The sequence below is a fragment of the Triturus cristatus genome, chromosome 11, assembly GCF_964204655.1.
Source record: "Triturus cristatus chromosome 11, aTriCri1.1, whole genome shotgun sequence".
NCBI lineage: Eukaryota > Metazoa > Chordata > Amphibia > Caudata > Salamandridae > Triturus > Triturus cristatus.
Window position 1 is genome coordinate 1,122,204,953 of NC_140594.1, and position 21,219 is coordinate 1,122,226,171.

General features: G+C 46.3%; 1 protein-coding gene across 1 annotated transcript in view; it reads left to right on the plus strand.

The window, feature by feature from the left end:
* LOC146786162 (solute carrier family 12 member 9-like) overlaps nucleotides 1–21,219 on the plus strand; it is a 609,812-nt gene that overhangs the window by 99,853 nt on the left and 488,740 nt on the right. The window contains exon 2 of the mRNA XM_085635689.1: nucleotides 1,820–1,954. Coding sequence (XP_085491815.1) covers nucleotides 1,820–1,954 — 135 coding nt within the window. The remainder of the gene's footprint in view (nucleotides 1–1,819; nucleotides 1,955–21,219) is intronic.

Consider the following 21,219-nt stretch of genomic DNA (forward strand, 5'->3'; position numbering starts at 1 on the left):
AACAGGTCCAGTGTCAAAAAATAATACAAGTATCTCAAACCCAGGGGTTAAACCACATTCATTTGGAGGCAAAGAGACCTTTTATGCAATGGACAATTAAAACCGTCGACGTTTCGACCCTGACAGTAGCAATAATGTAAATTAGTCAATGCGGGTCTTCTTCAGGACAAAAAGATGATAGGCCAGCCGGTTCCTCGAGTTGGATCGTTTCCAAAAGGCTGGATATTGAAGAATAAAATTAATTTGATCAGTAGATCCTGGACTGGGTGGATTCCACTGTGATGCTGGGGCTGGAATTCTGTACTTCTTCCAACCCCAGTACTCAAACACAACCTTCTTTAGTCAGGCATATCCCAAATAACACGAAAAGTTGGAATACTCAAAATGTGTGCTCAGTTTATTCATATTTTCTCATCGTGAAGCCAGTAATTTTAATTTAGGACGATTTGCACAGTCACAAAGGAATTACTCAAGTTCCAGGAGTGACTTGTCTCCTGTTGCATGCAAATTAGTCTATGCTCTCAAAGAAGGTCGCTGATGCCTCTCATTTAATTGACAACAAGCGAAGTCACTGTTCAGTGTTCACTCGTGACAAATCAAATCGTAACTTTTTTGTAGCAAACGGGCAGCAAGGATCCGTGCTCTGTTTCGGGCACAGTCGACTGGGCACTGGGAGAGAGGCCCTGTATCCAGTCCCAGCTGGACCTGACTGGAGGCTAATGGACCAGCAGGACTGCATAGACACTGCATGTCTGCATACGCAAGGGTGACATGGAATAGTGCCCATACTCTAGGGTGACCCTTGCCATGCACACTGGTAGTGCCTCAGTGGAGATGGAGGATGCATACACGGTCAGCAAATGCTTGCCCTCGTGGCTGGAGACCATCTGCGCCTACCATGAGGACTTGCATACGATGCACAAATCGCTGCATGTTTTAGTGCACTACTTTGGCCCAGTGGTGTAGCAAAACCTGAGGGGGCCTCCCTGCAAGATACACGGAGGGGCCCCTGTCCGGGCTTAATCAGGAGCTCCTCAGGGTAGTGTGCTGAGGGGGGCCCCAAGCACCGCGATGCTGCAGGGGCCTTTGGTACACCACTGCTTTGGCTCTTCAGTAAAAGCTCTGAGTTTGGGAATTGGACTACAGAAATCTAGGCTACAAAGTTAAAAAAATAAAACCTATAAAGTACAGTGCATGAAAAATATCGACCTACAAAAATGGAAACATGCTGCTAAACCCACAATCAAACATGTATCCTCAAACATGCTATGGCACTTGTTAAAAAAGCAGTCCTCCTTGATAGACTAGTATTTTAAACCACAGCATTCAATTGGTGGGACTGTGCTTGGAAATAAATATTCAGGAGTGTTTTAAAGGTCGAAAGTATCCTACATACTTTAGTTTGGTCTTTATTTGTGTTGCCTTCTTTTTTAAGTTTTTATTTTTGTATGGTGACTTGTGCTTTTGCATGGGGGCAGTGTATGAGGGTGCAGTGTTGGGCTTCAGAGTTGCAGAAAGAGAGGATAGCTTATGAGTCAACATTTACAGTTGTGTGGCAACATCAACGTGTTTTAGGGGAAAGGATCAGGCAGTTAGAAATCACTGCAAGAAATGGTCACCTATAGTTATACCTAAGGGTAGTGAATGCATGTTCATTTCATCGGTGCTGCTCATTGTGCCACATAGTATCCCGGGTGGGATTCCAGGTGTTACTGAGATTCACCGTATTCATGATCCAGCTGCATTGATGAAGAGGAAGATGGTGAGAAGTTAGAGGTGAGCTGCTAATCCCTTGTGTCTTTTTCCTCTCTTCTGGTAGGTTTCGCAGTGGGCCAGGCTGGCTTGTACGAGACTGTGGCCATGTTCGTCGTGGCATACGTCATCATCGTCATGACGGTGCTGGCAGTCTGCGCCATCTCAACCAACGGCGCTCTGGATGCTGGAGGTGCCTACTGTATCCTTTGTTGACATGTGTACTATCAATGTACCGACATACATGATGGGCCCTACTCGGTACAGAATAAGGACAACATATGGGCATTGCCGGATTGCGAGCCATATTGGGGGGTGCCTTACCACTGCCACGTGTAGACTCAAGGAACTTCAGAATTACTTCTTTCAGTCCATTCTTCTGCCCTTTTCTTGTCTTTACCTATTGGGTCTAAGAAATCTGAAATAATCACTCCGTAGACATATAAATTAATTATTTTTGAATTTTATTTCCTTTTTCTTATGTGGCACCCTAAAACCATATTTGATTTACAAAATACCTCTCGCCATTCACCCTCTCTTATAGAGATTTATTATCCATTTTTAAATCCCTGGATGGTAAGATACTGACCTTGTAGTCCCGAGTCAGTTTTGTAGAGGATCACGATCCATGTTGTGGTGCGTGAAGCGGACATGTTGGTTGCATCACTGGATGTGAAAGGTCACTCAGAAGTTCCACCTAAAAAATTTTTTGCTTTCTGAGTGTGATTCATCAAGACCATAGTCACCCATCGATGGTGCTTTACTCTCTTGCATCTCCCATTAATTTGAGGATTTTGTTGGGTTGTAAGAGGCTCTGCCCTAAAACAAGCATTGGTGGAGATATATTATTTTTATGAACAGGACTTCCTCTAGATCCACAAGATAACACCATCTGGACATCTCCTAGCTATGCCCTCCTATCTTTCCCTGTGATGATACATTGTGTTCTCTTCTATAACTCACTGTACTTTTTTCTTAAAGGAGTGGTTAATGCATGCTTTTATCTAATTCTTAAAAGTAATGTGCAAACATATGTTGTTTCCCTTTCACAAAGCCAGCTTATTTTTTAGTAAGCAGTTGTGTTTTCTCCAATGGATTCAGTTCTCTGCAGTGAGTGTCTGGTCTATGAACTTTGTTTGATGCGATTAGAAGGTCTACAAGCTCATTTTTATGCAATGCATTAACCCTTTTCAAGATTTCACCTTCCAATGGAAAATTGGGTACATGGTCCATTGTCACTTCAGTTGATGTGGACTGTCCTTCTCAACTGCAAGACTGCTCGGTCCTGAGCGGGATTCTACAGCCGGGCTCGCCGACACGCTGAACAGCAAAATCCTCCCAGGTTTTCAAGATATCCCAACTGAAATGTATATGAAAACCACTTCAATAATTCAGTTTGGTGGTATTTCAAACTCCCAACTGGATTTTGGTGGTTTTACCTTTGTGGCTTGGCTCGCGGCATCCATCAAAACCTATTCAGTCTCATTGAGGGATCTGGGCCCTGTAAGCCAATAAAAAATAGACTTGGCCCATAAATAACCGTGATTATTCACTCGTAGAAAACATGCACCTTACCCAGAGCTCCTTAAACACCAAGTTAAGCTTAGTTAACTGTAAGTTCATCCCCAAATGTACTATTCCCCCCCTTCGATCCGTATGGCAGGTGCATTCAACATTGCCCATGAGCGGGCCACATACATGGCAGATTTTGAGGATACCCACCTGGGGTACTTTTACAGACCTTAAAAACATGAGTGTTGATTCACCAAACTGCCTCGTGCGGCTGAAGAAGCATCACAGGTGCTTTGACTTCTGGTGGTTTCATAATATGGTCCTCTCATCTCTGAGGAGCTAATGGAAGAGCAAGTAATGCAACCTCCAGATTGTAGAGAGGACGATTCGCGCTCTCTTTCCTCTATGTTCCTCCAACTACTGTCATGGAAGCAGAGGGGAAGCCAGTGGTAGCAGCAGTTACCTCTCGATGCCATTAAATGATGTCTATGAATTAATCTAATTTGGATTCATTTATGTAGTCTGTGGCTACCATGAAAATGCGACATTAATCCATCTCTTGTCAACAAAAGTTGGACACCAACGATATACTGGAGCCGTCCACTAATGCCCAAGATGCCCACTTTGCCATTTTCTGTATGCAGGTTATCTGCATATGTTGAGTTGAGCCCACCAACAGAGACAATGGAGCTCCCCTGTTGTTCTCGGAGACCTTCCCTACTGGTAACGTCACCAGGAGTGCAGGGATGACATTCGGCACAGTTGAAGAAGCTTTTCCTGACCAGCATGGCCGATGGTCTGCCAAACCTGTCGCTCTCTTTGACATGTATTTGTATCCCCTAGGAGCCATAGGAATTGCAACAGGAGGGCAGGTGGAAGTCAGTTTGGTGCCTTATGGTATAGGAGCAAAAAGAACAATTGATGGATAGAATGTTAAACAATGTCATACATTCACCCCAGTACAGAGATCTGGGCCTAAAGCCATCAATTTGTGCTCCCCTTCCCATTCCAGTTTAAACCCAGCCATATTCAAATCAGCCTTGGCTCTGTCCAGGTTTGTAACATTGTGTAAGACGCCATTTTTACAATCTTTCCCATTGTTCAGTGGCACACAATTGAGACAATGCTGATTAATCCCATCAAACCCACAGCTGTCCAGAGTGTGACTGCTTTGCTCTTATCCCCAAGGACTGGAGCTTCTATTGCTACTCAACGCTTTAGAGAGTAGTGGGCAGGAGTAAATACAGTGCTTAATTTGTGCCAGTGTTTGCTGGTACTTAGTATAAGCATATGTTTAACACCGCCACATATTTATCTACCAGAGGGTGGAGATGTTGGTCTTTCTTTTTAACATAAGCAGAGTGTTTAGCAATTTCTCATGCATTAAAAAATAATACCATCGCACCCAGGTCAATGCTACATCTTAAAGTGACCCGAAAAGGTCCAAATTGTCGCATATTTGGGTGTGTGATGGTTAGTAGGTAGAGTTGTTATAGGCATTTGCCAGCACTGGGAAGGGTGGTGGGTGGAGCTATCTGCCTCCTACATGGTATACTGAGAAATATGTTGGGCCCTGGCACTTATTTCATGAATGTATTTATTTATCTTTTAATTAAGCACTGGTAAAATGGCTGTTTTGAGAGCCATGTGTCTGGTTTTGTTTTTTGTGGATCTTTTAAAAGTTTCCTCTGCAGATTGCCTATTTAGGTAACATTCTGATCCACACACATGTGTGCAGGGATCCCTTGCGCTTACTCATCTCAAAGCTTGCGCTAGCCGAGCAAGGATACTCAATATCTAGAAGAAAACAGTAGACATCTAGCCTTATCTGCGATCCACAGAATGTTCTGTGGATAGCCAAAATGAGACATGGAGGTAGGTTGTTCCCTCTGCTTCTACTGTGACCTCATCCTACCCCAGGTAGACCCCCCTCTCTAGGTACCTAATCTCACCACCGAGGTCTAGCTCCAACTTTAGAGGGACCCTCGACTCCCCACTCCCAGGCTAGGACACTCCAGCTGCATGGCCTTTGTGAACAGGACTTCCACAGGTTGCCTAAGAAGACCTCTGACTCTCACCTGAGCCCTCACATCCTCTGGAAATTGCCTGCATAATGCTCTTATCTGTGATGCACATTGTAATATCTTCTTCAGCTCAAAGTCACTTGTTTTTTTTATAAAGGTGGGGCTAATGCCAAAATTGTATACTTCTTAAAGTGATCTGGAATCTAGTTTGTTTCTCTCTGATCAAGCCTTTGTCTGTTTTTTAGAATCCACTTGTATGTTTGTCTGTAATTTCAGTTCTCTACACTGACCCTCTGTTCTGAGAACTTTATTGTTTGGAATAAGAAGGTCCGTGTACCAGTTTGCTGCGATATAACATCACATACCCTTTGACCCCCAACGATATTGTAAATTTCTCCTCCCATCTCTCAGTAGCCTCCTGTTTCCTGGTGAAGTGCTTTAAAGAAGTTCAAGGAGTGGAAACCACAGTTCTTTGTGCTCTGTTACCTTTATGTTATTAGTACTGTCTTGAGTCTTGTGTTCAGCGACAGCAAAGGATGAACCAGGGATAGCTACCATTGCCCTGGATACTCTACATCGTTCAATTAATCTAATTTTTAATTATTTACATAGTGATTGAACATCATGAAAATTTGCCATTGATCCACTGGACGGGGCTGTCCTCAGATGTCCAGGGATGCTGAGGATGCCATTTTCGGTATGCACGTGTAGAGTCACGCAAACCTAGAAGAGTCCTTCTGTTTCTCCGCAGCCGCCAAAATGCTTCCACTGGAAGCATTTTGGCAGCCGCGGAGAAACAGAAGAAATTATAGGAGATTTACACCCCAGACCTCCATAAGAGTTGATATCTTTGAATATTCTGAATTGTTTTACGAAGACGCAGATGGTGAACGAGTATATGTGCACCTACGGAGGGCGCCCCACCACATGCAGTGGGAGGCGTATTGTATCCTGAGTATTTGAGAAACCTATGTGGCGCTGTATATTATGAACTCTGGTCTTTTGATGGGTTGAAAGATCAATGTATTAACCCTGTCCTGAGGAGGCCTAAGAAGAATAAAGGCTGAAACGTGGTTACGTTGACACTTCTAAGGAGGAGTCATTGTAGTGATTGTTTCGAATTGTAGGGTGTCACACTAGAACGACTTGTATTAGTTGACTAGCCTTAAGTGTGCCACCTGGACTACCTCTTAGTGGTCCTTCCAGAACTGTAAGGGGGACACTAGTGAGAATCATTTTTTAGGGTTATTGTGTTTTATATATATGTTTTTTGATTTATGTATAGAATGTGGTGATATATGTTCCCTTTTTTGTGTCTATTTCATCGTGTAGGCATTATTGTCCATGTGGGTTATAAATATGTTTTGATGCATTCAAGCAAGAATAATAATTGTGGAGAGGGTAATTAAATGTGCTCTACTCAAAAATTACTTTGTATTTATTCCTTTATACCATTTGTCATTGTATAGGACTATGACACATGGCAATGAAAAATATGGGTGGAAAGTGGGTGGGGCTTTCAGTGCATACTCCAATACAGCATGCCTCGCAGAGTTAGCAGCGCATGCGCACTGCCACTAGGCTCGAACTAAAAGCACAGACATTGTGACAGGGAATACCATGAGGTTAGGATGGAAAACTCAGACATCACTGTCCCTGGGACAGAGAATCCATTGACACCTGGTCATCGAAGCACTAAGATGGAATCATGGGAGACTTCGACCCTGGTGCACCGCATGCCATCAAATCAGGGAGATGCGTTCATTGGCTGACGGAGATTCTGACACTGAGACAGGGGAACCAATCACACGGGGCCACAATGCTTCTTTGTCAGTCCTGGCTACTGTGCCCTGCAGGAGCACATCATGGCCAGCCCTCTAGTACCTTTGAAATGCAGGTGAGTGGCAGGCCCGACTCCAGGCTGCAGCGCCTACTCATCGAGTCCTGCTGCACTGCAGGGCCATGTCCTGTACCGCTCCAGCTGTGGGACTGGCCATGTCCTGCTCCAGCTGCAGTGCCTGTGCACTGCAGGTCCATGTCCTGTAACGCTCCAGCTGCAGGACCTGAGGACTGCAGGGTCATGTCCTAGACCGCTCCAGCTGCGAGTCCTGTGCACTGCAGAGCCATGTCCTAAACTGCACCAGCTGCAGCACCTGTGCACTGCAGGGCCATATCCTGCTCCAGCTGCAGTGCCTGTGCACTGCAGGTCCATGTCCTGTAACCCTCCAGCTACAGGACCTGAGGACTGCAGGGCCATGTCCTATACCGCTCCAGCTGCGAGTCCTGTGCACCGCAGAGCCATGTCCTAAACTGCACCAGCTGCAGCACCTGTGCACCGCAGGGCCATGTCCTATACTGCTCCTGCTGCAGCGCCTGTGCACTGCAGGGCCATGTCCTACACTGCTCCAGCTGTGGGACCTGCGCACTGCAGGGTCATGTCCTATACTGCTCCAGCTGCAGCGCCTGTGCACTGCAGTGCCATGTCCTATACTGCTCCAGCTTCAGCGCCTGTGCACTGCAGGGCCATGTCCTATACTGCTGCAGCACCTGTGCACTGTAGGTAAATTTCCTATACTGCTCCTGCTGCAGCACCCGTGTACTGCAGGGCCATGTCCTATACTTCTCCAGCTGTGGGACCTATGCATTGCAGGGACATGTCCTGTGCTACTCCAGCTGCAATGCCTGTGCACTGCAGGGCCATGTCCTAAACTGTTCCAGCTGCAGCACCTGTGCAGTGCAGGGCCATATCCTATACTGCTACAGCTGTGAGATCTGTGCACTGCAGGGTCATGTCCTATACTGCTCCAGCTGCAGCGCCTGTGCACTGCCGGGCCATGTCCTATACTGCTATAGCTGCAGCGCCTGTGCACTGCAGGGCCATGTCGTATACTGCTGCTGCTGCAGCGCCCGTGCACTGCAGGGCCATGTCCTATTCTTCTCCAGCTGTGGGACCTGTGCACTGCAGGGACATGTCCCGTACTACTCCAGATGCAGTGCCTGTGCACTGCAGGGACATGTCCTATACTGCTCCAGCTGCAGCACCTATGCACTGCAGGGCCATGTCCTATACTTCTCCAGCTGCCGCACCTGTGCATTGCATGGACATGTCCTATACTGCTCCAGCTGCAGCACTTTTGCACTGCAGGGCCATGTCCTATACTGCTCCAGCTGCGGTACATGTGCACTGCAGGGCCATGTCTATGATGCTCCAGCTGCATGACCTGTGCACTGCAAGGCCATGTCCTACACTCATCCAGCTGCAGCACTTGTGCACCGCAGGGCCATGTCCTACACTCCTCCAGCTGCATGACCTGTGCACTGCAGGGCCATGTCCTATACTGCTCCAGCTGCATGAGCTGTGCACTGCAGGGTCATGTCCTACACTCCTCCGGCTGCAGCACCTGTGCACTGCAGGCCCATGTTCTACACTCCTCCAGCTGCAGCACCTGTGCACTGCAAGGCCATGTCCTACACTTCTCCAGCTTTGGGACCAGTGCACTGCAAGGCCATGTCCTACACTCCTCCAGCTGCAGCACCTATGCACTGCAGGGTCATGTCCTATACTGCTCCAGCTGCAGCGCCTGTGCACTGCAGGGCCATGTCCTATACTGCTCCAGCTTCAGCGCCTGTGCACTGCAGGGCCATGTCCTATACTGCTGCAGCACCTGTGCACTGTAGGGACATTTCCTATACTGCTCCTGCTGCAGCACCCGTGTACTGCAGGGCCATGTCCTATACTTCTCCAGCTGTGGGACCTGTGCATTGCAGGGAAATGTCCTGTGCTACTCCAGCTGCAATGCCTGTGCACTGCAGGGCCATGTCCTAAACTGTTCAGCTGCAGCACCTGTGCACTGCAGGGCCATATCCTATACTGCTACAGCTGTGGGACCTGTGCACTGCAGGGCCATGTCCTATACTGCTCCTGCTGCAGCGCCTGTGCACTGCAGGGCCATGTCCTATACTTCTCCTGCTGTGAGACCTGTGCATTGCAGGGACATGTCCTGTGCTACTCCAGCTGCAATGCCTGTGCACTGCAGGGCCATGTCCTAAACTGTTCCAGCTGCAGCACCTGTGCACTGCAGGGCCATATCCTATACTGCTACAGCTGTGGGACCTGTGCACTGCAGGGCCATGTCCTATACTGCTCCTGCTGCAGCGCCTGTGCACTGCAGGGCCATGTCCTATACTTCTCTAACTGTGCGACCTGTGCACTGCAGGGACATGTCCCGTACTACTCCAGCTGCAGTGCCTGTGCACTGCAGGGACATGTCCTATACTGCTCCAGCTGCAGCACCTATGCACTGCAGGGCCATGTCCTATACTACTCCATCTGCCGCACCTGTGCATTGCATGGACATGTCCTATACTGCTCCAGCTGCAGCACTTTTGCACTGCAGGGCCATGTCCTATACTGCTCCAGCTGCGGTACATGTGCACTGCAGGGCCATGTCTATGCTGCTCCAGCTGCAGGACCTGTGCACTGCAAGGCCATGTCCTACACTCTTCCAGCTGCAGCACTTGTGCACCACAGGGCCATGTCCTACACTCCTCCAGCTGCATGACCTGTGCACTGCAGGGCCATGTCCTATACTGCTCCAGCTGCATGAGCTGTGCACTGCAGGGTCACGTCCTACACTCCTCCAGCTGCAGCACCTGTGCACTGCAGGCCCATGTTCTACACTCCTCCAGCTGCAGCACCTGTGCACTGCAAGGCCATGTCCTACACTTCTCCAGCTGTGGGACCTGTGCTCTGCAAGGCCATGTCCTACACTCCTCCAGCTGCAGCACCTATGCACTGCAGGGCCATGTCCTTGCCTTCTCCAGCTGTGGGACCTGTGCACTGCAAGGCCATGTCCTACACTCCTCCAGCTGCAGCACCTGTGCACTGCAAGGCCATGTCCTATACTTCTCCAGCTGTGGGACCTGTGCACTGCAAGGCCATGTCCTACACTCCTCCAGCTACAGAACCTATGCACTGCAGGGCCATGTCCTTGCCTTCTCCAGCTGTGGGACCTGTGCACTGCAATGCCATGTCCTACACTTCTCCAGCTGTGGGACTTGTGCACTGCAAGGCCATAATCTATACTGCTCCTGCTGTGGGACCTGTGCACTGCGAGGCCATGTCCTACACTCCTCCAGCTGCGAGACGTGTGCACTGCAAGGCCATGTCCTACACTCTTCCAGCATCTGCACGTGTGCACAACAGGGCCATCTCCTACATTCTTCCAGCCACAGCCCCTCTGAACAGTGGGCGAGTCACCTCACCTCTCTAAAGGCTGCAGCACCGCACTGCGGGAAAGGTTACTGTTCTTCACCCATAACACCCCCTGTGCAGTGCAGTACCGTACCCTGTTTGTCAGCACCAGCCCCTGTGCACTGCAGGGCAGGCATCCTGAAGCCCACTCAGCACAGCAGCCTCTTCCTCCCTCACCCTCCTTCCCCAGCAGATGCTGAAAATAACAACCCGAATCCATTAGCACCACTTTGTGATGCTAATGTAGAACTTGCTGCACTCTCTTCTTGCAGGAGGACAGGTGTGCCGGAATAACATTTGAGAAAATTGCCTAAAAACTGTTGAACCCGTATCGAAAACATCTGCAAATGGGTTTCAAATGAAGGGTTAGCTGAGCAGGCGATTAACTCTGGTCACATTATACCAGGATTTTAAGACTATTAAAGTCACACCACTGCTGCCTTTCTGGATGTTGTAATTTGAATGTCTTCGGTGGTATTTGGTGCACAGATCTCTCTGGCCTAGAGTGTGATTGAGTGCTCGATGCTGTGCCCTATCAGCTGTAGAAACAGATCTTGCTGCTGCTGCTTGTGTGGAGATAGGGCGGTACTGTTTGGGTGGGTGGAAACTGTCAAATGCCACCTCAGCTCTGACCCCCCCCCCGGGCGCCCCCGCATGCGCATTTGTGAGGAAAAAGTTGGCAATGAAGCAGGAAGAGGGAGCCCCGGGACGCCGCAGCTCCTTACTTTTAAACATTGTAAGTGATTTTAAAATGAGGGCGGACGGGAGGCGGGTGGCGGGCAACTCTGCTCCGCCGTGGCGTGTGCGTAGCCTGCCTGCTACGCCTACTTCACGGACTGCAAAGTAGGAAGCACTATGCACACTCCGCAGGCGGGGCGGAGCGGATAACTACGACCACACTTAGCTCAAACACAAGATGGGCAAATTGGGACAAGGAAAGCCATCAAATAGGAAGTAAGCAAATGAGATTGACAATAAAACCAACCAATGACAAGCATTGGTGGGCTTTAAACCCATTAGAGGTTTTTGGTAAGTGCACAATAGGTATTTGCTAACCAGATCGGCTTACACTGACTGATAGACTCAACCTAAACAGTTAGGCAGAATGTTTCCCCATTTTGGGAAGAAGAACTTGAAATAGCTGGACTTAGGTGTGGAAATAGCCAGAATACAGGGAGACAATGCCGCCCACTCTGGCACAGAGGCACTTGGGACAGGGAGACACTGACACAAATACCAGGACAGGGAGACACAGGCAATGAGATCGGAGACGCGTCAGCTGGAACAATTAAATACTGTTCAAGCCAGAAAGAGTCGAACAACACTGTGGTACAAAGCTGATCCAGGCTTCAGGCTGAGAGGAACACCAATGCCCCGTGTTCTTTCCACGTCTGTGAGAACCCAGAGAACTACCAGGATATACAGTGTGAGAAGTGCACTATGTGAGTAACTAGTAAAAAAAAGTAAGGCAACATAACATAAATTGTGATCGGATGATGAGAGACAGGGTGATATTGTTCATCGGACTTGGAAACACACCTGCTGCTGGTAAAGGAAGACACTGACACTCACACTGGAAAAGAAATACTTAGGCTATCGAGACACTGACCTACAGATCAAGGAAGAGAAATACAAACAATGATATCTGAGAAACATACTTTTTTGCATGGTGACAGAGGGACAGGGAGACAATAAGACTCATAATGGAGTATGGAGACACTGACACATAAGACTTGAGCTTGGGAGGCTCTGACACACTGGGACAGAGACACCGTGGAGTGGCTCATACCTGAAGAAAGAGACACAGACCATGGGGTGGGAAGACCCGGACAACAGGGACAGAGTAACTTGGACACTGGGATAGAGACACCGTGGACTGACTCCTGCACCTGAAGAAAGAGACACAGACCATGGGATTGGAAGACACGGACAACAGGGACAGAGTAACTTGGACAGAGACACCGTGGAGTGACTCCTATACCTGAAGAAAGAGACACAGACCATGGGGTGGGAAGACACGGACAACAGGGACAGAGTAACTTGGACACTGGGATAGAGACACCGTGGACTGACTCCTGCACCTGAAGAAAGAGACACAGACCATGGGATTGGAAGACCCGGACAACAGGGACAGAGTAACTCGGACACTGGGATAGAGACACCGTGGACTGACTCCTGCACCTGAAGAAAGAGACACAGACCATGGGATTGGAAGACACGGACAACAGGGACAGAGTAACTTGGACAGAGACACCGTGGAGTGACTCCTATACCTGAAGAAAGAGACACAGACCATGGGGTAGGAAGACATGAACAACAAGGACAGAGTAACTTGGACAGAGACACCGTGGAGTGACTCCTATACCTGAAGAAAAAGACACAGACCATGGAGTAGGAAGACACGGACAACAGGGACAGAGTAACTTGGGCATTGGGACAAAGACACCGTGGACTGACTCCTGTATCTGTAGAAAGAGACAAAGACCATGGGATTGGAAGACATGGACAACAGAGACGGAGTAACTTGGACACGTTTATACGTGGAGTGCGGAGGCACAGAGACAGGAAGGCTGCCTTGAAATATGGGACCATGAAAACAAAAAGAAAGAACAGTCTCAATGGCAGGATGAACCTCTGAAGAAGAGTGGTCGTTTGCGCTGGGACAAAGTAGTGCGCCTAATGTTTTTCTTTATTCCTCTGTTGTTATCAAAGTAATGTTATTTAATGTTTGCTGGCGGAGGAAATGTGCTCCCCTGGAAGCGTGTTGCCTCTTGAGGTTGAGTGTTTGCCTGGTGTGGTTGGGATTTACTCTCGTTCAGCCCTAGATTAGTATCTGTTGAATTTGCATATTACTTGGAACATTCTAGAACTGGAGTGGAAACCAACATATATACAGCAAGGTGAAGAAACACTTTTTCAAGCGCACACGCTGCATTTAAAGGGCACTTAGATGATTCTGTACCAGTTAACCTTGCAGACTGCTGTTCTTCCTGCCAGACGGCGTTTATGACTCGGTGGCACCGCTGCTCCTGCTGAGTAGTGGGGGCGGGGAGAGCAGGTTTCAGGCAGTCCGGCGACAGCATGCCTGCTACTATGAAAGTGAGAGCGGAGCTTGAGTTCACACTATATAAAACTGCAACAAAACACAGAACCAAGATGCATTAGGCGCACTTCACGCATAAGTTCACCCCGTTTGTTACTTACTTGGGTCACGGCCCGGCCGCAAATTAGAGTATGTCTGGAGGACTGTCTGTGGCGGGTGGTGCTTCAATGCAGGCTGGCTGAGTTCAGGCGAGGCCGAGTCAAGCTTTCGCAGGTCGCTGAAATTCGAGTTTGCTGTCTAGCCCGCGGCCGAGTCCACATTGATAGTGAGGCTGTCCTGACTCCTGTGAGTCGCAGTTGGGGCTACCCAGTCACAGACCTGGTGGGTCACCGACTTTTCGACTCCGTCTCCCTTGAGTCGGCTGCAGCAATAATTTGGTGGCTGCGGCGGGGTAAAATAGCAGAGATATAGCACGGCGGGGGCCCAAGCTGTGTGACCAGCCTGCTGCACTGCTGCGAGGGGCCCAATCATTAAATATGCAGAGCCACCTTACTCAAACGCCCCGCTCCAGCAGCAGGAATCGGATGTGATGTCCCCGTGCCACCGGCAGCCCGACGGCATGTAGTAGTATGTCAATGGACGATACTTCAATAATGACAGGCTGTTCGTCAGAGCCGCACCACGAGAAATTATTACAATTATGTACTGCTATATTATAGAGAGTGTGAGCCTGTTAGCACTGCTTTAACTCACTGTCACTGCGAGCCCCAAGCTGGGGGCAGAGTGCACACGTCGGCGGCACGCTGTGATTCTTTTAAATAGCTCTCAGTAGACAAGCTGTCGCCATTACGCACACAGCAGCGTATTCATTTTTGCATCGCACTTTCACTTTAAGTGAAAGCGCGATGCAAAAATGAACATGCTGCTGTCTCAGCGGAAAAGCATCCAGAGTGTGCTGATATCCCCCTGTCCTCCCCGTGACCGCCTGTAGACAATCCAGTCCGGATGTGCCGGACGAAAAGGAGACAGGGCGGTAACAAATAAGCCTCATTTCCAACAGGAGGCCAGCGGTTTGCATAAAGGATGACGCCAGCCAATGGGATTGATGGGCGGGGCTTCAAGTCCCCCTCTGAAATCTCCTTGATCACAAGAGGTCTCACAGAGCGAGCAGCACGCATGCGCTGCAACGCAAGGCGAGACCTAAAAATGTGAGCCAGTAACATTGGGACAGGAAGACAAATCCACTGGAACCATGAGACATAGACACTTGCAGTGAGACAGAGACACAGGGGGCTGCAAGACAGTGACACACAGTTTGGTAGAGAGACACAAACAGTGGAGGAGGGATATGCATACTGCGCTACTCTGGTAGTATACCCACCACCCACCTTTATTGTCACTTCAATCCAATGCCTCATTTAAGCAAACTACTTTCCCCAACTCACCTATCCACCCCAAGAACAACATAGACACAAACTCACAACTGTTCCCAGTGCCGTGCGATCATCGCACATCCGTGACCACACACCCTGCTACCAGGCAACATCAGCCTCTATGTTCACTATATCGATGCCTTGAACACAACAGAAGACCACATTACAGAGCTTATGATCGGATGGAAGCTCAGAGACTTTTTAATGCATGGACAAAGTGGTCGATTGTCCAAAGCCCCCAACTTACAGGGGGGGCCCTTGGGGAAGTGGACTTTTTCTCTATCTCACTTCTGTCTCTTCCCCTATCTCAATCCGTTATGTATACATCTTTACTGTTTGCCATTATGTGACATAAATTGGCACAAAATGGGTAATAACATTTACAGTTGTTCTGAACTGGGCTTCCAAAACATTTCTTGCCTGGCCCCCAATATTTTTAAGATGACACTGCTTGCATTACCTGAAAATAAGTACATGAAATCTAAAACATCAAGCTGGCCCTGCTGTAGGCCAGAGAAGATTTTATTGGAAACTAAAAAGATTAATTTTAGAGTGACAGATTTGAGAGTAAGAATTCAAAAAGGATAACGTTTTGTTCTAAACAATTTTCCAATTAAACAAATAGGGATTTGTACAGTTACATGGAAAGAGTGAAAAATTAACCACAAAGGCGTGGAGCAGGTAAATGGGAACATTATCGGTGCATAGGGGCTCAGTTTGAGACTATGTGAGGAGCAGGAAGAGAAACAGACAGTGTGGAGGACAGACAGAGTGGAGGGCAGACAGAGTTGAGGATAGACAGGGGAGGGAAGTGTTCATTCACTACAAAGCCTCTTTGTCCATGGTTTATGAGGGTCTCTTTGGAAGTCCCCCCAATGGTGTAAGATTAGCTCCCACAGCCCCTGCATTGCGGGGGCCCCCTGAGTTCCAGGGGGCCTGCTTAGGCACTGCGCACAGGCAGCTGGGCCCTGGCCTGACGGCTCCTGACTGGGTCTGGGGGGTCCTTCCATGTACTTTGCAGGGGTGCCCCCTCAAGTTTTGTTACTCCACTGAGTCCCCCATGCAGGATACAGGATCTTTCACTTCCGGCCCTCAGACTTTTCATTCTGAGGTTACTATGACCTCAGATCAGCCAATAAGGAAGCTACTTTTGAAGAGCAAAATGATAACAAGCTGAACATCACTGTTCTGCTGGGTTAAGAAATAACACTTCTTTTGGAAATGTTTTTTTCGACTGTGCTGTAAACGAGATTGCAATGGGCTTTCTGATTGGTGACATGTTCTTTCTTAGCACAGAGAGGGGGCAGAGTACTGGTCAGTGTCTACCAGTACATATGTTTTTTTTTCCAAAACACTTCCCTCAAAGACATACACAAATTAAACAAGCAATGGTAAAACTCTCATGGCTTATTTCATTGGTCACAACACCTTTTAGGATAGTTTATGCCCTTGCTGTGAAGGTGCATCTCTATTTAGCAGTAGAATACTTGCACAATAGCTCAAGTGAGTGTTACACTTCATACTGGGGTGTGTGTGACATCTGGGCACAGTTTTGACTTATCATAAAATATTTCAGTAGGTGACTATATGCACTGCTTTGTTATACTTGCAATTTATACCTAGTTTCGATGTTTGCTTTTATGTATCATGGTTGTCAGCAGGGGTGTTTTATTCTGTCATGTGATATGTGAGCCATTATTTTAAGATTTTTTTTTTAAACTGGTGATATGAGAGCCATTTTTTTAAAGATGGTTTTCAGACTGATGAATGTTATGAATTGTATGTACTTTTATCATTTATTATGTTTAAATCGAATAAAGTCTTCTGATGATGACTATTTGCACTGCGGAGTGTTGTGTGAGCGGTGTGGGCCATAGTCCTGTATTCTCTGTAAGATATCTCCATGGGTTCAGTAGTGAAGGAGTTTGTCGCATACATGTTTGTGTTACACAAAGGTCACAAGCTCCAAGCCTGGTAATAAAAAAGTTCAGCAAATTATGTGCAACTACTTGCATGTACCCATTGCTTACAGTAGCGTAGCTAGACGTACTGCCCCTCGGGGCAGCCCCTAAGTTTGCCACCTGAGTGCAGGTAAGAGCGGGGTGGAGGGGTGTGGCTGACAGGCGACTTGTTCTCGGTGCCGGTACTGTCCCCCCACCCTCTACCCCCAGCTACACCACTGACTGCTTAATTTGAGCCAGTTGTTGCAGGGGGAGCCCACCAGCACTCATTTGTAGGGATCAGCACTTATTTTTCATTCTCAGACTTTGACCCAGATAGATCATAAGATAAAAAACACAAAGGGGCAAGAAAGAAGAAGAGAAAGACAGAATAACTATGGCAATTGGAGAAAGCAGGAGACTGCAAAAGTGAGATAAAGGGACAAGGAGTGTCTGGTCTTGAATTAAAGAGGCATGAGCTGGATGAAAGACTATGATGCCTCGGTATTTGGCACCCAAGACATTCAATAGTACAGGCAGGTTGCAACACAATCTTTCAATCTTCTAATATTGATAAAATATTGAGGTCGGCAATGACTAACGGATATTAAATAACAATAATTGTATGCAGTGACCTATGTGGTTGCTTATTTATGATGGAATGTAAATGCTATATTCAGGGCAAACTAATTGTATGATAAACATGAATCCACTAATCCTTTAGAGTGTGTATGTGAAAGGCTTGGGGCCGAGGAAAGTAATATTTTGAATTATAACATTTGTAAGATTGTCATTATTCTACAAACAGGTGGACTTTAGTTATGCCAAAATAAACAACGGAGAAATGCAGCAAAGAGGAAATCTTCCTTTCTGATGTTTAGAAAGTTGCTTGTAGTGAGAAAGATTGCAATGTCACCGGGCCGAGCACAGAGCTCATACAGAAGGAAGCATGTTTTTCATACAATTGCTTGACTTTCGGATACGCCTCTAGCCGAGGCATTGTTCATGTAGTGATGTAGATACAGAAAGTTGCTCAGTGCCTCATCCACCCTCCCCTCTCCATAGAGAATCATTGGGGAGAAAGGTATAAAGAGACCTAGGAATCTGGAAGAGGCAGACACGAAGACTGGTTACTTGTGGAGAATGCCGAAGAGATTTAGGGCCAGATGTATGATGCGTTTCACCACTCACAAACCATTAGACTGGAGAGATACTTCTTACAAACCAATGGCACTTCCATGGGATTTGCAGGGGCACCTAGCTATGCAAACATCTACATGATGAAGTTTGAACAGGAGAATGTACTTAACGATACATCATGGACTGATCATCTCATCATATATCGGCGATATATTGATGATATTTTTATTATGTGGCAAGGAGTAAAACATGAGTTAGAAAGAAAGTTAGTTTCCCTCAATGACATTAATCCGAGGAGCCAGTTTACATTTACGTTGGACAGGCAGAAAATATCATATTTGGATGTTAGCATTGAGTTACAAGACTCAGTAATTACCACCAATGTGTTTAAAAAACCCACAGATCATAACAACACATTACTTTTTGATAGTTTCCATCCTGAGTCTTTAAAAAGACCTCTTCTTTTCTCCCAATTTCTAAGGATAAAACACATTACATCAAATCCAGTTCAATCAAAAGAGACATTGGAAGCTGCAAAGCAGAGTTTTCTAGGACGGCTGATACCCCAGGGAATTAGTGGAAGCATCAGCAGATAGATTAGAAGAGTTCTCTAGACCAATGCTATTGGAAAAGAAAGTGAAATTCACAGAGAAAAGAGAAGTATTTGTTTCCACATGCTCAACCCAATCACCTGATATCAAGAGAGTGATCTTGAATAGATGTGATCTGTTACAAACAGAACCCGATTTTGGCAACCTTTTTAAGGATCATCCAATCTTTGCATACAAACGATCCAATAACCTAAGAGAGTTATTGAAGAAGAAAGAAACACATGAAACTCATCAACACAAGGGGATGTTGAAATGTTACAATTGCTCCCATTGCAATAATGTGATTACAGGTACATCTATCGCACACCCTTGGTTAGGTAAACCCATTAAACTGCACTTTACAGCTAACTGCAACACCCAAAATGTTATTTACACAATACGATGTCCATGTGGCATGTACTATGTGGGGAAGACCGAAAGATCCTTGTGGATTCGCATAACAGAGCACAAAAGTAGGATCAGAACGAGAGTGTTGAGTTCACCTTTAGCAAGCCATTGGGTAGATGCACATCACACAATTGTACAATTGAGATTCACTGTGCTAGAAACTGTGGAGAATCGCAATACAGAGACATGTCAAAATACATTACTCAGAGAGAGACATTGTGGATCAGATATTTAGACATCATGAGCCCTAAGGGTCTGAATGACAAGCTGGAGCTATCCTGCTTCCTGTAGGGGAATACTTTGAATATGCAAAGGGAAATTGTTATTTTGTATTGTGATTAATAGATATATCTTGTAGTAAGGCGATACTTGTCACATTGCTTTTAAGATAACATTCTTATTTTGTTCCTTGACATTTTGATATTTGGTTTTGAGCACATCGGTAACACTTACCTTGTTGATTTGAATAATACGAGCAAAAACAGTTCGCGTATGTATGTGCAATTTTGATGCCATCGGAATAGTTAATTATCGTGATGTTTACCACCGGAACGTGTTGTGATGTTGATGATCTATGTAAATTGTTCTAACAAGTTCATCTGTAATGCATTACGTGAACAGAGTAATGTAGAAAAGTTTATTGGTATGCATTTTATGCACAGGATATGGTGTGATAATCCATGACGCAATGTTTGTTTACATAACTTCGCATGTAACATGGTTTGATGTTGATGCTATTTAAGATGGATGAGGGACGATCCCCTCAGAAAGAAGTATGCATACAGTGTAATGTTAATCTTTTCATGGATTTAGGCGCCATTACTGTTTCAACTACACATTTAGGATCATGCTGTTAGTCTTTTCGAATGGTACTACAGGTAGTTGTTCATTAACTATTCATTTATTTATTCATTTATTTATTCATTTACTGTCATTCTGCTTGTCCCAGAATATGATTGCAATTTCAAAATGACTTTTTAAACTTTTTCCTTTTTACATTCTCTCTTTTTTGACTTTACATTAATCGCACTTTGTTTTGGTGAGCACTTTCGTAGTGGTATTTGGAGTAGTTTCTGATTATCACCTCACTCGTTCTCTCAACATGGCCGCCTTTATTCTGCAGGGATTTAGACAGATATTAGTCCTTCATTTATTTTTTGAACTAGCATGTTACGTGCTTCACGTTTGTCGTGATAGGGTGAATACGAGTTAGTGACTTAATTGTTGCGCGGCTGGCAGCCTCTGATTCTTGGCGTTCGCAATTACTTGGAGAGGGGCTTGGAATCGATGTAGTCCAGTTGAGAAGGCAGCATCAGTGAGTACTTTTCACAGGGGGGGGGGGTGAGCTGACCTATGGGACGAGTTGCTATTATAAAGCCTACATTTACCGGCGTGTATTATTTACAGAATAAAGTTTAGTGCCGGACCGGCACGTTTCATTGAACTATCAATAAAGAAGCATTTTGGTTCTTTTCAGCGTATTTGGATGCCTGGTGAGTTTTGCTTCTTTTACTTAATTACATATCTGTGTAACCTTCACACTACGGCTCATTTCTTGTTTGTGCCACTCTTTAAAACATCGTGTAATCTGGACTCAAGGTCTCTTCACGTTTGACTTGACGGGCACTATCGCACTGCGCAGCAACTGATTTCATCTGAGTCTGGTTTTATATTTTAGGTGGACTTTAGAAAGGTAGATTCATTTAACATTTATAATTTATGGCACAGTCACTTTGATTCAACTAAGATAGTTATGGCATCAGCCATACACTTTTGAGGGTGCACTGGTGGATTTGGGGGTCTTTATTTTCTTTCCTCCCGTTTCTTGTTTACTTTTCAATGGGCTTTGATGTTGTAGAATTGCTTTACTCCTCACTTTCTATGCACGTTGCAATCTATTGATCTTTTCATTTCACGCTGAACTTTATCGAACCTTCCCAGAGAATATGGGTCTATCACCCAGTTATACATATGTTTTAAATGATGAAATATTGATTTATAATTGGATGTATTGGTTTGGTGATTTCCCCTGATGAAGGGTGTTGGATGCACCCGAAATGCATTGGGATTGGGGAATGAGTCAATCCACGTTTTTCATGTTCTATTGAATGGACTTTGAAGCT